The 15,096-nt window shown below is 46.5% G+C and overlaps 1 protein-coding gene across 3 annotated transcripts in view; it reads right to left on the bottom strand.

Moving 5' to 3' along the window:
* KNTC1 (kinetochore associated 1) overlaps nt 1-15,096 on the bottom strand; it is a 292,839-nt gene that overhangs the window by 56,201 nt on the left and 221,542 nt on the right. For all 3 annotated transcript variants that reach the window (XM_073586034.1, XM_073586035.1, XM_073586036.1), the window contains one exon: nt 1,987-2,116. In XM_073586034.1, the coding sequence (XP_073442135.1) occupies nt 1,987-2,116 (130 nt within the window). The remainder of the gene's footprint in view (nt 1-1,986; nt 2,117-15,096) is intronic.

Below are 15,096 nucleotides of genomic sequence, written 5' to 3'. Positions count from 1 at the left end.
TTCCCCTGCCGTCAAGACTTCTGACTGGGAGCCTACTACTACATCCCTTCTTTTGGGTTTGCCCTTGTGTTTTAGGGATGAAAAGGCACTCTGAAACTCCGAACAGATTACCGCCCTTAGATCCGAGGCGTAATCCGGGGTTTCATCACAAAGAACTTCCTGTATGCAGGAGTCGCAGAGCTTTTTATCTCAAGAAGCTGGTAGTGGTCTGCTACAGGTGGGGCATTCCCTGTTCTTTGTTTTTTCTTTCTTTTTTCCCTAATAAGGGAAAGAATTCTATTACAATGGGGAACATTCACGTAGATCACTTACCCCATTATGCGCGGATGCAGGTACCGGTTCGGGAGGTGGATTCGGATCCCTCACGGGTTGATCCACGGAAGGTGACTTGCTCCTCGCAGTTGACTTGCTCCGCTGCGTGGAGTGGCTACTGGACCGGCCCTCGCGCCTGTCCTCTTTTTGCCGGTGATGGTGGTGTTGCCTATGCTGCTGCTGCTTAGGCTGCTCCTCGTGCTGGTCGCTGTCCTCCATGCTTACAGGACGCCTCCAGCAAGGAGCAGCTCCAGCGTTCCTCCTTTTGAATTTCCCGGCTGTGACGTCACTTCCTCTCCCAGCCTGCCCCACTGTGTGTCCGGGGAGCGCGCAGTGCGCCGACTGCGGGGACCCGGAAGTCGTTCATTCTATTTCCGGGGCAGTGCCATATTGGTACTCCTCTGTACCGCGGCGCTGCCCCCGTGTGTCTGGCGTTCTCCAGCCCCAGCCTCCTCTCCGGAGCGGCGGCTCGGTCCTCTCCCCGCCGCTCACCCTGTGAAGCCCCTCGGCTACAGCGGTGGCGGCTTCAGGAACCGACCCCGCCGCGACAGGGGCCTCCCCGCTGCACCGGACGAAACGGCCCTGGACTCCTCTTCAAAGGTAAGCTGCTGCCGCTGCTGCTGGTTCCACGGGTCACCCGTCAAGGACAGGAACCCAACTGGGGGCGGAGGAGAGGTGCCGCCTTTTTATCTGTAGATTCCTGTCCTTGATGGGCGGACCCCCTCTCTCCGTGGTGCTGTCATGGATGAGAGAGAAATAGAAGCTTTTGGAATGCTGTATGCTAACAAAGCTGAATTCACTTATAGGGAGAGATCAGAGGGTCTTTCAAGCCTTGCTCTTCATGGCTGAAGCATAAGTAAGCAGGGCTGTGGAGTCGGTAAGCCAAACCTGCGACTCCGACTCCTCAATTTCCCTTACACCGACTCCAACTCCGACTCCACGACTCCGACTCCCACACATATTGCTTATATTTAAGTGAAAAATTTATTGTAGTACAATGTGAACCTCAGACATTTAATCATTTTTATGATCCCATAATCAAGATATTTAGATAGAACAGAATATATATTGGTGTACTACCCGGTTTTCATTCTTTTTGGTACAGATACGATATGGATAGACAGATATGGATAAATGGATAGATAGAGCAGATTTCTAATCTGCTTTTGCTATTGAAAACATTATCTATGAGCTCAAAAACCTTTCAGGTGATGCGGTTTTTTAAATAGATGATCAGCTTTTGCAGCTGAAAAACGTATCCTCAAAAAACACAGGAAAAACGCTGTGTGTGAATGTAGCCTTAGATCAGGAATAGAACAGCCATTTATAGGACATTTCATAACTTTCCCAAATTCCTATGAAAAAATATTCAGCACATCCTGCATTGAATTACTGTACCCAATTTATTATATATTTTAGGAGTCGGAGTCGGTCCATTTTATACCGACTCCAACTCCACCAAAATGAGCACCGACTCCGACTCCACAGCCCTGTAAGTAAGTACTGATCATGACTGCAAAACTGTAAATCGATTGTGCAGCACATTTCTTCAACTGACTCCAATGAGCATGCTGCTCGACTGTCATAGCCAGCTTAGCCTTTCACTGCAGAGCGAAAAAAAAAAAAAAAGAATATTTGGAATGATCAAAAATAATGTCAGTTTAGATGATTCACCTGAATTTGTTGTTCTCTTTTTTCTACATATGGGATTAACAAAAGACAACCCAAAGTAAATGATGGGAGATCAATTTGGGCATATTGTTTAGCAACTCCTATGAGGTCCAGGTCAGCAAGAACAGGGCACCTTCAAAAAGAGAAATAAATAAAAAGTTAACAAATAAGGTCTTTTTAGACAGCAATTTTAGGAAAAAATACATCTTCATGCCACATTTCTCCTGCATCTCTGCCTAAAACACCACATCCAGATGTTAAATGAGAATCTAGTGTGAAATATGAAGCACCAGAAAACTGCTTTTTGATGTGGTATTTTGTTTTCTTTTTTCCCACAAAACCCAGCATGCTTTAGGTTTGATGAATTTCCCTGCTATTTTTTGCATAAGCTTTTCGAAAAGACTAGCAAAACTTAAGAAAAAACTTGATATAAATGTAATATAAGAAAACAACAAAAATACCTGTATAAAACACCATGAAAACACTTAATGGAATTTTTAGCAAGCAAAAAAAATAGTGTAATTTTTTTTTTTTTTTAAAGGAGGCCTAATACATGTACCACTAGACCACTCCAACGGCACAGGAGAAACAACATCTCAACCACCAATCATCTCACTCAGCATCCAATCTGTGGGCTTCGCAGTCAAGTGACCAGTGGACTGCAGATTCTGGGAACCAATATGTCCCACTGCTAACTTTTAATGAAGACGAAAAAACCCATTTTAAGTCAATTCTGGAAGAATGTGTTTCTGTACCAAGAAAATGCGTCACTTTGCTACATTGTTATTAAAGTTACTAAAATCAATTAATTTACTACAAATTGGATCCAAACTGCTATTTTTTTTTTTTATTTTATTCACAAGGTTGTAAAACAGAAAACGAATTGAGCTAGAACAAGACATGCAGTCAAAGAAGTGGTTACACATACAAAACAGAAATGTGCTTTCCTACAATTCTGTTATTGAATTTTCCTAAAATATTCAAATCTCCCAAAATGATAATATCTTGGATGGCTATCAATTGACTTTATAAAACAGAGGACGTCAAAACACTGAGACCCCAAGATACTGAGACTGATTGGGCTAATGAAGTGAGCGATGGATCCTCTTCAGGTTCCCTGCACAGCTGCACTCCTGTTCACAGACTGTGCAGAGAATCGCAGCATGGCTCCACTTGCTTGAATAAAGCTGTGCTGCAGTTCCTATACAAAAGCAGATCAAGAGCTTCAACAATTCTCACGTGGACATCCAAGCAGTCTGACCCACTCTAATGGAGATGGATAATAGCAATATGCAATCCCTTTATGTAATGGGAGTAAGGCTTTTACAACCTGGTGACTATAATACTGTATTGTTAATAAGACAGAATAGATGTTCAAAATAGGGATTTTTGTGGTACTCTCCGTAAAATCCTTTTCTCCGAGACGCTCATTGGGGAACACAGAACCATGGGTGTATACTAGTGCTGCTAGGAGGATGACACTAAGTGAACACAAAAAAGTTAGCTCCTCCTCCGCAGTATACACCCTCACGCTGGCTCTAAGGCTACTTTCACACTTGCGTTTTTTTTTGCGCTGCGTGCGCAGTGCAAACGCGCATAAAAAACGCATCATGCGTTTTCTTGTTTTTTGCAAAAAAAAACCCGTATGCTTTTTTTGCGCTGATGTGTGCATAACCATGCGCACGTCAGCGCTCCCATAGACTTTAATGGTTTTTTTGGGTGAATTTTGTGCGCATTGCGGGCGCATGTGTTTTTTTGAGACAGGTCGGATGCACAAAAAATGCAACAGGATGCATTTTGTGCGCCCGGACGCACACTACAAAAAAACGCATGCGCATACAAACGCATGACAATGCGCACCCATGTTAAGTATAGGAAAAAAAACGCATGCGCATTTATGCGCAAAAACGCAGCGCAAAAAAAGCAGCGCAAAAAAACGCAAGTGTGAAACCAGATTAAGCGAACCAGTTCATTGCAAAAGCAGTAGGAGACCAAAAAACAACTTTAACACAGGTACAACATTTAAAAAAAACCCACCTATCAAAAAAGGAAAACAAAAAGAGCCATCCGGATAACAGGTTGGGTGCTGTGTCCCCCAATGAGCGTCTCTGAGAAAAGGATTTTACAGTGAGTACCACAAAAATCCCTATTTCTTGTTCGCCTCATTGGGGACACAGGACCATGGGACGTCCTAAAGCAATCCCTGGGTGAGAAACTGACCCAACGGTTTAAGCCATAAGTACCAACTATTTATAGGTGCGCTACCGCTGCCTGGAGAATCCTTCTGCCCAGACTTGCATCTGCTGAAGCCTGAGTATGGATGTTGTAGTGCTCGGAGAATGTATGTACACTAGACCAGGTTGCCGCCTTGCAAACCTGTTCTGCTGATGCCCGGAGCCGAATGGCCCAAGAGGCGCCCACCGCCCGAGTGGAGTGTGCCCTGATCCCTGCTGGAGAAGGTGTGCCCCTGATGTGTGGTAAGATTCCTGATTAGCCAAATGAATCCACCTGGCTATAGTCGACTTTGAAGCAGCGAGTCCTTTCCTATGAAACTCGGGGAGTACGAACAACGTGTCTGTCTGACGAAAGGATGCTGTCTGTGACATATACCTCCTAAGAGCTCTCACTAGATCCAACGTATGAAGAGCTTTTTCCACACAGTGTACTGGTGCTGGGCAAAATGAGGGCAAGACAATGTCCTCATTAATGTGAAAAGAGGAAACGACCTTTGGTAGAAAAGGAGGGGATGGCCTGAGAACCACCTTATCCCGATGAAAGATCAGAAACAAGGCTCGACAGCATAGAGCAGCCAACTCCGAGACCCGCCTGATTGACGTTATAGCAATGAGAAAAACCACTTTCCATGAAAGGTATGCTAATGAGACATTCTTTACTGGTTCGAACGGAGATTCCAGCAGAGCACTTAGGACCAGGTTAAGGTCCCAGGCGTCCAGGGGGGCTTTATAGGGAGGTACCACGTGGGAGACCTCCTGAAAGAAAGTTTTTACCTGCAGGTTAGAAGCAATCCTGCGCTGGAATAGGACGGATAAGGCTGAGATCTGTCCTTTGAGGGAGCTCGGTGCTAGACCCGAGTCCAGGCCAGTTTGGAGAAACGCTAAAATTTTGGGAATGGAGAAAGTGAGCAGAGAGCGACCGCGGTCTCTGCACCATGCGAAAAAGACTTTCCAGGTGTGGTGATAGAAAAGTGCAGAGGTGGGCTTCAGAGCCCTAATCATTTTAGCGACTACATCCTGGGAGAACCCTGCTTGGGTCAGGATCCAGGATTCAACAGCCAAGCCGTTAAACACAGGGCCCCTGAGTTCTGGTGGTAGGTCGGACCTTGGGAAAGTAGGTCCAGACGATCTGGTAGCCGCCAGGGGACCTCGGCAAGTAGTTGCACTAGCTCCATGTACCACGCCCGACGTGGCCTGTCTGGGGCGACCAGGCTTACTGGGACTCCTTCTGATTTGGTAGCGGCGGGAATACGTACGGGAGGCGAATCTGGTTCCACGGCAGAATCAAGGCGTCCACGGCGATGGCCTGTGGATCCTGGGACCGAGCGACAAACTCTGGCACCTTGGCGTTTAACCTGGAGGCCATTAGATCCACATCCGGAGATCCCCAATATTAGCAAATTTGTCGGAAAAACTCGGGATGGAGAGACCACGCCTCGGACGCAAGACCCTGCCGGCTGAGGAAGTGTGCCGCCCAGTTCTTTACACCCGGAATGTGGACTGCCGAGATCACAGAGTGATTCTTCTCGGCCCAGCAGAGGATATGTTTCACTTCGTGCATAGCCGTCCTGCTGCGGGTGCCCCCTGGTGATTGATGTAAGCCACAGCCGTGGCATTGTCCGATTGAATCCGGACGGGGCGATCTGCCAGAAGATGATGAAAATGCGGCAAAACCAGCCGGATCCCCCGCATTTCTAGAAGGTTGATCGGGAGGCATGATTCCTGAGGTGACCAACGTCCTTGCGTCGTGAGGTGACGAAAAACAGCTTCCCAGCCGAGGAGACTGGCGTCGGTAGTGACCACCAGCCAATGGTCCGGGAGAAAGGACTTCCCCTGAAGGGAAGAACTCAGCGTCCACCACCTGAGTGCCTGCCTGACCTGAGCGGACAGCCGGCATGGGTGGTCGAGAGAGAATGGGCTCTTGTCCCAAGTTGCCAAGAGGGTGTGCTGCAGGGGACGAAGATGAAGCTGGGCAGATGGAATCGCTGCCACCATTTTCCTCAAGACCCTCACGCCAAAACGGACGGCGAAGTGCCTGGACCCCCTGCCGGAGGGCTAACGGCCTTGTCCCGAGGGAGAATTACCAACCCCCCCAGGAGATGTGTCGAAGATCATTCCTAAGAAGGAAATCTTCGGAGCTGAAACAGGGGTAGACTTTTTCAGGTTTACCAGTCACCCTAGGCAGAAAAGTGTATCCAACGTGATGTTGACGCATTCCTCGCAAGCTCGAAAAGACAGGCTTTTGACCAGGAGGTCGTCCAAGTATGGCAAGACGACTATGCACCGAGAATGCAGGATGGACATGACGGCCGCCATGACCTTTGTGAATACCATGGGGGCGGTGGCTAGCCCGAAGGGCAGGGCAATGAACTGGTACTGTAGGTCGTGGACAGCAAAGTTTAGGAACCTTTCATGCGAGGGAAAAATGGGGATCTGAAGGTAGGCGTCTTGGATGTCGATAGAGGCAAAAAATTCTCCCTTTTCTATTGCTGAAATGACACAGCGAAGGGACTCCATCCGGAAATGCCTGTGTCACGATCCATTTTTGGATCTGTGTCAGATTTGCATTCTCACATATAAACCTTTTTTCCTTTAATATCAGTTTTTCCCCCCCGGTGGCCGCTGGTGTTATTGCGTTGCTAGGTGAGTTTGCTGATGCAGGAGGTGACCACTCCCACATTCCTTTAAAAGGTCACCTGGTGCATCAGCTGATTGTTGGTTATACAGGTCTTTTTAGATACCCACCATGCAGAGGACAGGAGCATTCTGGTGCAGTGGTGCTTCAGCTGAATGCTGTGATTGGGTGCCTTACTCTGCTGGGCGGTACATTGCAGCAAAGAAAGCTAAGTGTTATTTGTCTTACCTCATTTGTTATTTCTTCCCTTGGTGTTGTATTAGTGCATCAGTGGGACCATTGTCCGCACTTGCCAATTCCCTATTCAGGTATAGGTGCAGGGCAAGTGAGGGCTAAGGTATCCTGCTCAGAGACGGTTTGAAAGAAGCCGTATAGGGACGTCAGGATAGACCTGGGCACAGCCTCAGGAGATTGCAGGAGGTGTCCATTTCCCCGTTCCCTATCGCAGGGCCCACTGTTGCAATTGTGTCCCCAGTGTTCCCTTGTTTGTTTGCCGTTCAGTGACCGACCGATTGTTGGGTCGTGTCACACAGTGCCAGTCACTTCGTGACAGCCTGATTTTGACAAATTTGTTTAGAAGCTTTAGGACCAGAATGGGCCTTACAGTTCCATCCTTTTTCGGGACCACGAACAGGTTTGAATAGAACCCCTGAAATTTTTAATTTTCCGGTATGGGAATGATAACTCCGTCGATGGCTTTGAAGAAGGCCTGTGCGCAAGTTTCCGCTCTGGGAGGATGAGAAAAAAAAAACATTTTGGAGGGTGGTTGACATTCTATTTTGTACCCAGAAGACACCATCTCTCTCACCCATGCATCGTTCACGACAGTGAGCCAGACATGGCGAAACCAAAGCAGGCGACCGTCTACTCTGCTGGTATCGACCGGAAAATGCCTTGAATCATTTGGCTGAAAATCTGTGGGACCTAGATCCCTTAGATTTGGACTGGTGGGAATGGATTTTCCCCAATGGATTGGATCTGTACGAGATTTGACGATCTCTATCCTGAGTGGGTCGACCTGAACCGGCGGGGTTGGCCGATGCGATCCACCCGTGGGTGCGAAAGGACCGAAAATGTGCCTGCAGCTGGTGACAAAATGGTCACTTAACCCTTTGCTGGGAAGAAAGTTGCTCTTACCCCTTGTGGTGTCTGAGATGAGCTGATCTAAACACTCACCGAATAATCGGCCGCTCTGGTAAGGCAGAGAAGTTAGTTTCTTTGATGTGGAGTCTGCTCGCCATGTCCTCAACCACAGAGCTCTTCTAATGGAAATAGCATTCGCGGCAGCAAGGGCCGCGCAGTTAGCCACATCCAGGGATGCATTAATCAAGTAAACTCCGGCCAAAGTGATCTGATTTGCAATCTCAACTACCTCTGATGGCAGGTCCGTACCCTGCAGGGCTCTATTTAAAGACTCTGACCAGGAAACCATGGCCTTAGCCACCCATGTTGCCACGACGGAAGGAGAGCTGACCCTGAAGCTTCAAAAACCGAACGAGCCAGGCTCTCTATGAGACGGTCAGTGGGAAGATCCGTTAGGTAAAGATATGAGGGTTTTAGAAGATAAGCGCGACATGGGTGGATCTACCGGCGGGGATTCTGCACATTTTTTGCAGAGATCAGGAGCAAAGGGGTATCTCGCTTCAAGCGCCTTCTGCCCTGAGAAACGTTTGTCTGGACGCTCCCTGTGTTGTTGCTGTGTTGTTGTCCTCAAACTCTGGGTGAGTGCTGAATACGCTATGAGGCCGTTTAGCCCGTTTGAATGACACCTTGTGGCCTGAGGTCAAGGTGGATTCATGGTCAATCTCTAGGTTTGGTTGACAGCCTCAATGAGGTTGTCAACTGTCTCCTGGTAACCAGGCGCATCCAAATTGAGGGGCCCATCTGAATCATAATCCGAGTTCTAATCGCTATCGTACACTGGTGAGGGTGAGCGAGAGACGGAGCTTATGGATGCCGAGGCACCGGACGGGCCAGGATACGCCGTATGGGTTCGTTTCCCCTGCGTCTGCCTAAAGTGAGAGCGGCCCCTGCAGGCCGATGGCTCCTGTGAGGTGGAGGATCCTTCCAAGACAGACGAGCCACTGTCCCTACCCCTATTTGGGGCTTGAAGGGACTCAATTTCTCTCGTTAGAGATGCCATAGATTGCGAAAGAGACGAAGCCCATTCAGGGGGACTCTGTACACTGGGCTCAGTCGCAGGGGAGGGCTCCTGGGCACATTCGGAATCGCAGGCTTCACATAATTGCTTGCTCTGCGCCTGCGGAAAAGTGGACCGACAGGAGGCAAATGAGGCAAATAACACCATATATGTCTTGGTCCTTCTAGACATGCTGAATCTCTTAGCTGATATGGCCTACAGCTGCCGGAGCGGTGTATAATCAGAGTGTAGCTTTAAGAGATTAGTGCAGCTTCTAAAAATGGCGCTGCAAAAGTAGGGGGGTGCAGCACTTACCCCAGTCCTGTGCCCCTGAGCGGCCTTGGAAGACTGCAGACAATCCTGCGGCTGTTACTGGTTTCAAAAGCAGCGCCTCTCGGGGTGTGGGCGGGCCCGCCAGAAATAGACGTGCCTCCGCGGCCTAGCACAGGCCGCAGCGGGGACTAAAGTTCCAGTGCCAGCTGGAGGACACCGGGGCGGCACGCCGTGCCAGGGATGTGTCGCGCGCCGGAAGTGGCGCCAGCGCTGGCGGACGGAAGCTGCATTCCTCTGATGGTGACAACGCCGGCGGAGCAGGGCCCTCGCACTGGCCGTAAAATACCACCGCCAAGGGGAACGCTGCTGCAGGAGCCCTCCCATCCTCCCTGCTAACCTTGACGGCCACCATGCATGGAACGCTTCAGCTGCAGATCCACCAGGTCAGAGATGCTGTTTAAAGGATGGTGCTGCCACCCTAACTCTATCTTCCCCTATGTGGGATGAGGAGAGGCACCATCCTCCTTCCATCACCGCAGTATTAGCATTGATGATACAGTGGGGGCCGCACGGACTATTCTTATGCCTCTGTACAGCCTAGGGTTTCTGTACCTTAGGGTGGTCAGGGCTGTGTCCGGCATAGTGTCCCACGTCGCAGGAGAGGATACGTGGAGGCGACACTCCATGTGATCGCCTGTTGTTGGTTTAAGGGGGGATCAGACCCTTTCAATAGGGTCCGTCGCCCCTGTCTCGTCTTCATGGTAAAAGAGGAAAAAAAAAAAAAAAAAACAGACATGTGTGCCTCCTACGGACACTGAGCATGAACTGGTTCGCGTAGAGTCAGCGTGAGGGTGCATACTGCGGAGGATGAGCTAACTTTTTTTGTGTTCACTTAATGTCAGCCTCCTAGCGGCAGTAAGCATACACCAATGGTTCTGTGTCCCCCAGAAGGAGGCGAAGGAGAAAAGAAAACATAAAACTCCTAAAGTGACAATACGTACAATTATAAGACTTTTCCCAAATAAATGCTACTAGTGATTCCAAATCTTTCCCTCAAGGGTCAGGACACAGATTCCACTTTCAGGGTAAGTGTAAAATCTTGTGAGATTCTATTCTGACAGATACCAACTATGAAGATCTGATACTATATATCATCTGATTGGTGAGAGAAGCCTTATGATTAGATCTGGTCAAGATCCAAGGTGAATAGATTAATTTGACTGTTTCAAAGAATCATCAAGTCAGAATATAATGGGAGAAAGGATTCACCTATTGTCTTGTGAATTTACCACAAGTTACGAACAAACCTGGTGCATACTTCACAGATGCATCCCAAAAGGCAGTGGATCAGTGAAACCTAGTCAGGCGACTATTTTCCTCACCCTAAACCCGGAGCCTTACACTTTATTTGTTACAGACTTTTTATTCATCATCCGTGTAATTAGATGTATCTGTGTATTAATCGCCCCAGCTAAAGGAGGATGGCCCTTGTGACAAAGTCACTGGTAAGGTAATAAAGGGGAGATATGTGTCACTGCACTGAATGGCGTCAGTGACATGAAAGCAGAGTATTTTCCTCCAGCACACTACCTGTTGGGAGGGTTAAGTTATTATTATTATTTATTTATATAGCACCATTAATTCCATGGTGCTGTACATGAGAAGGGGGTTTACATACAAAGTTATAGATATCGTTAACAGTAAACAAATTTACAATGACGGACTGGTACAGAGGGGAGAGGACCCTGTCCTTGCGGACTTACATTCTACGGGATAGTGGGGAACAGACAGAAGGTCGGGGGTGCAGCAGCTCTGGTGGTTTTGAGGCGGCGAGTTTATGCAAGTTAAAGTTGCATAAAGGGCTGGTTTCATGTGGACTTTCATAGAGCGGGAGGGAGAAGGTTATCTCCACTGGCAGACCTGGGGTTCTACAGGCAGTCTGGGTTCAGCAAGACTGGAGAGAGGAGTCTCCAGTGGCTTTGTGTTTTGTAGAGGACAGACGGAACCTATGTTGCTCCAGAGCGGGGTGCTACGCGCAACGTATGGACTGGGTTGCAGTGGCTTTTTTTTTTTCTTGTTTTTTTTTGTTTTAGCCGGAAAGACTGAGGTTATTTTCCATCGTGTTGGTTTATACTGCTTACTAATAAACCGACCTCGGATTTAAAAAGATGGTGTTCCTATTTTTCCTACCTCCGTGTACAGTCATGTGACTTGAACTGCCATACCCTAAAAAGCTAAATATTCAAGATGAGGACAGGACACAGCTGCTTCTAATTTGCTTCTAAAGAGCCAATTTCCAAATCTGCTCTCACTACATAAATACAAGAGCTAACAGTAGCCACAATGAAGACCGTAACAGAGTTTACCTCCATAATACACAGTGATCTATGTCACATTGCCTCTTATATAAGAACATCTGTAATGAAGTAAGGCTGTGTTCTACTGTGTTTTCATATTGCAAACTGACACTCTCCCTCACGCAGTGGTATCTGCCAGCTCAGAAGCAAGAGTCTCACAAAGCCATACAAATAGTGAGTTGAGGCCCCTTTATATTTAGCGATGCACCAGCGATCCAGACAACGATACGACCCGGTCAGGATCGCTGGTGCATCGCTAAATGGTCACTAGTGAGCTGCAACACAGGCAGATCTCACAGCGACATAGCAGCGGTCGTTACTTACCTTTCAGACGCGGCGATCCTGACGTCCTCCCGTCCGCGTCCACGCATCGCTTGTCGGCGCCAGCAGGAAGCGCCCGACGAGAAATGGAGCTGCACGATCAGCGACAGACAGCGGGGGAGCCGGTCGGAGGTAAGTATCACACATAGCGATATCGCTGCTGCGTCACAAAATCGGTGACGCTTTAGCGATATCGCTATGTGTAAAGGCCCCTTTGGAGAGTCACGTTCCGTGTGACTTAAAGGCCATGTGCACACGTTGCAGATTCTGCTGCGGATCCGCAGCGTTTTTGGTCCTGCGGAACCGCAGCAGATTTTGCTGCATTGTACAGTACCATTGTATTCAATGGAAATTAAAAAACGCAATGCACATGCTGCTGATTTTTCTGCGCGGATTTGCTGCGGTTTCAAAACCACAGCATGTCAATTCTTTGTGCGGAATCCGCAGCAGCTTTACACCTGATCCATTGTCCAGGTGTCAAACCGCAGGGGAAAACCGCAGGCTAATCAGCAGGTAAACCGCAGGTCTTTTGACCTGCGGATTTACCTGCGGATTTTTCCAAATCTGCAGCACCTTCCACTACGTGTGCACATGGCCTTAGACAGACAGACAGATAGATAGATATTAGATAGATAGATATACAGACACACACAGTGCTCCGCATACAAGAGTACACCCCAACAGATTTGTCAAAAAACCTTTTTCCCTTCAAAATCAACATTTTATATGATACAATACTCCCACAAATGAGGGCCATTGAATTCAAACAGGATTTGTTACTTGAAAAAAGTACATTTCCTAACAAATTCATTCAACACCATGTTGCAAAAATAAGCACACCCCAAAAAGTATTAGGAACAAAGCTAAATTTTTGGACTGCAAGAGTCTAATTAACAAGAATTTACCCACAAGTCTAATTATTCATTAAACAGGCATCCAGGCAACAGTTCACTATAAAAGGGTGTTACGTAAAGAAAATGCCTTCATATTCCAAGCTGTTAATTATGGCACCAAATGGAAGAGAAATGCCACAAGACCTGAGAAAGAAAATTTCTTTACACAAGAAAGTTGAAGGTTTCAAGATCAGCAAAGCTTTACTTGTCAGAATTCTGTAGCAAAAGTGATACAAAAATTTAACAAAGATCGAACTGCAACCATCTTACAGAGATGTCCAGGCTGATCATGGAAGTTAACAACTAAACATGAGCTTCCTCTGAGTAGAAGGGTTGAAGAAAACAGACAAGCAAGTTCATGAGTGTTAGCTAAAAAAATAGAAAGCCAAGATGTGGTGAGTATTTCTTGTGACACAATACACTGTACATTGCAGAGGAATGGAATGCATGCGTGGAGCTCATGAAGAAGCTTCTCCTACAAATGTGAGGAGTACAAAAAAAATGCATGGCGCCTACAGTGAAGCATGGCCGTGGCAATGTACTTATGTGGGGCGGCATGAATGCTGCTGGTGTTGGGGAGCTACATTTCACTGTACTGATGGTATCAGGAATTTACAGATGTACTGATCTATTGATCTATTCTAAAAGAGAAGATAACACCAACACTCTGAGCCCTTGATAGACGTGCACTTTTCCAACATGATAATGATCCAAAATACACATCTAAGGCCACTGATGCATTTCTGAATTAGAACAGCGTGAACATGATTCAGTGGACAAGAATGTCTACTAATCTGAACCTAACTGAGCATCACTCTCCATCCAGCTCCCGAAAAAGGTTGTTTGTGAAGAATGGAGAAAGATAGATGTAGCAATATGTCTCCAGCTTGTTCTTTCCATGCCTAGGAGACTTGGTGCGGTCCTTCAAAATCAAAGAGGTTTATATAAAATACTAGATGTAGAAATTTTTGATGTGGGGTGTATTCATTATGCATTGTGGGTTAAATCTTCTATAAAACTCTTGTCAAGTCTGGTCAAAAGTTTGATAATTGTTTTAGTGTTCAGCGATCTATTAAAATGTTACTTTTCATATGTGGAGCGCATGTCATGTCTGTCCCTTTGATGTGGGCTCCGCTGCTGAGCCCACATCTTTCCCAGTACATGCCAGCTGTTTTGCTCTTAACAGCTGCGGGTGGAATCTCAATCCACCCGCGGCTGTTAACATGTTAAGTGCCGCCATCAATTTCTGACAGCGTGATTTAATGTGATCGCGCCTAAAGTGCCTCAATAATCCCACCGATCGGTACCCGTGTCACATGACCACGGGTCGCCGATGGGTTGGCATGACAACCCGGGGTCTGAAGCAGACCCCTGTGTTTGTCATAGCCGGATTGCTATGAGCGCTGCCCTGCAGTCAGCGCTCATACCAAGTGACTATTCCTGCTACACACAAGTGATTTGATCATCACCTGTGTGTAGCAGAGGCAATCAGAAGATCGCAGCTTCTATTCTCCCATTGAAACTATTGAAGCAAGTGAAAGTAAAAAAGTTGTTTAAAATATTGAAAGAATAAAAAATATAAAAGTTCGAATCACCCCCCCATTCACCACATTCAAAATAAAACAATTTAAAAAAAAAAAAAATAATACACATATTTGGTATCGCTGCCTTCAGAATTGCCTTTTCTATTAAGTTCTAAAAATAATTAATCCAAATCGGTAAATGGTGTAGCGGAAAAAAAAAGTCAAAATGCCAGAATTATGGGTTTTTTTTTGGTCACCTCAACATTGCATTAAAATGCAGTAACGGGTGATCAAAAGATCGTATCTACATCAAAATGGTATAATTAAAAACAATAGCTCGGCATGCAAAAAATAAGCCCTCACCCAGCCCCAGATCCCTAAAAATGGAGACACTACAGGTCAAATTTTTTTTTTTTTTTACAAACTTTGGATTTTTATTTCAATACTTAAATAAAAAACAACATATACATGTTTAGTATCTACAAATTCGTAATGACCTGGAGAATGATATTGGCAGGTCAGTTCTAGCATTTGGTGAACATGATAAAATTAAAACACCCAAAAAATAGTTGTAGAATTGCATTTTTTTTGCAATTTAATCGCACTTGTAATAAAAATGAAAATGGGCTGCGTCGTGAAGGGATTAATGTTACCATTCAGGTGGTGAAAAAAACTAAAAAAAACATGGAGGAGTGGCACTTTAAGTTAACCAGCAATAAAGCTATGTAAAAAATATA

The sequence above is a fragment of the Dendrobates tinctorius genome, unplaced genomic scaffold (genome assembly GCF_039654945.1).
Source record: "Dendrobates tinctorius isolate UK_male_01 unplaced genomic scaffold, ASM3965494v1 ptg000090l, whole genome shotgun sequence".
NCBI lineage: Eukaryota > Metazoa > Chordata > Amphibia > Anura > Dendrobatidae > Dendrobates > Dendrobates tinctorius.
Note: the sequence above shows the minus strand (reverse complement) of the source record. Positions and strands in the feature narration are given on the sequence as shown.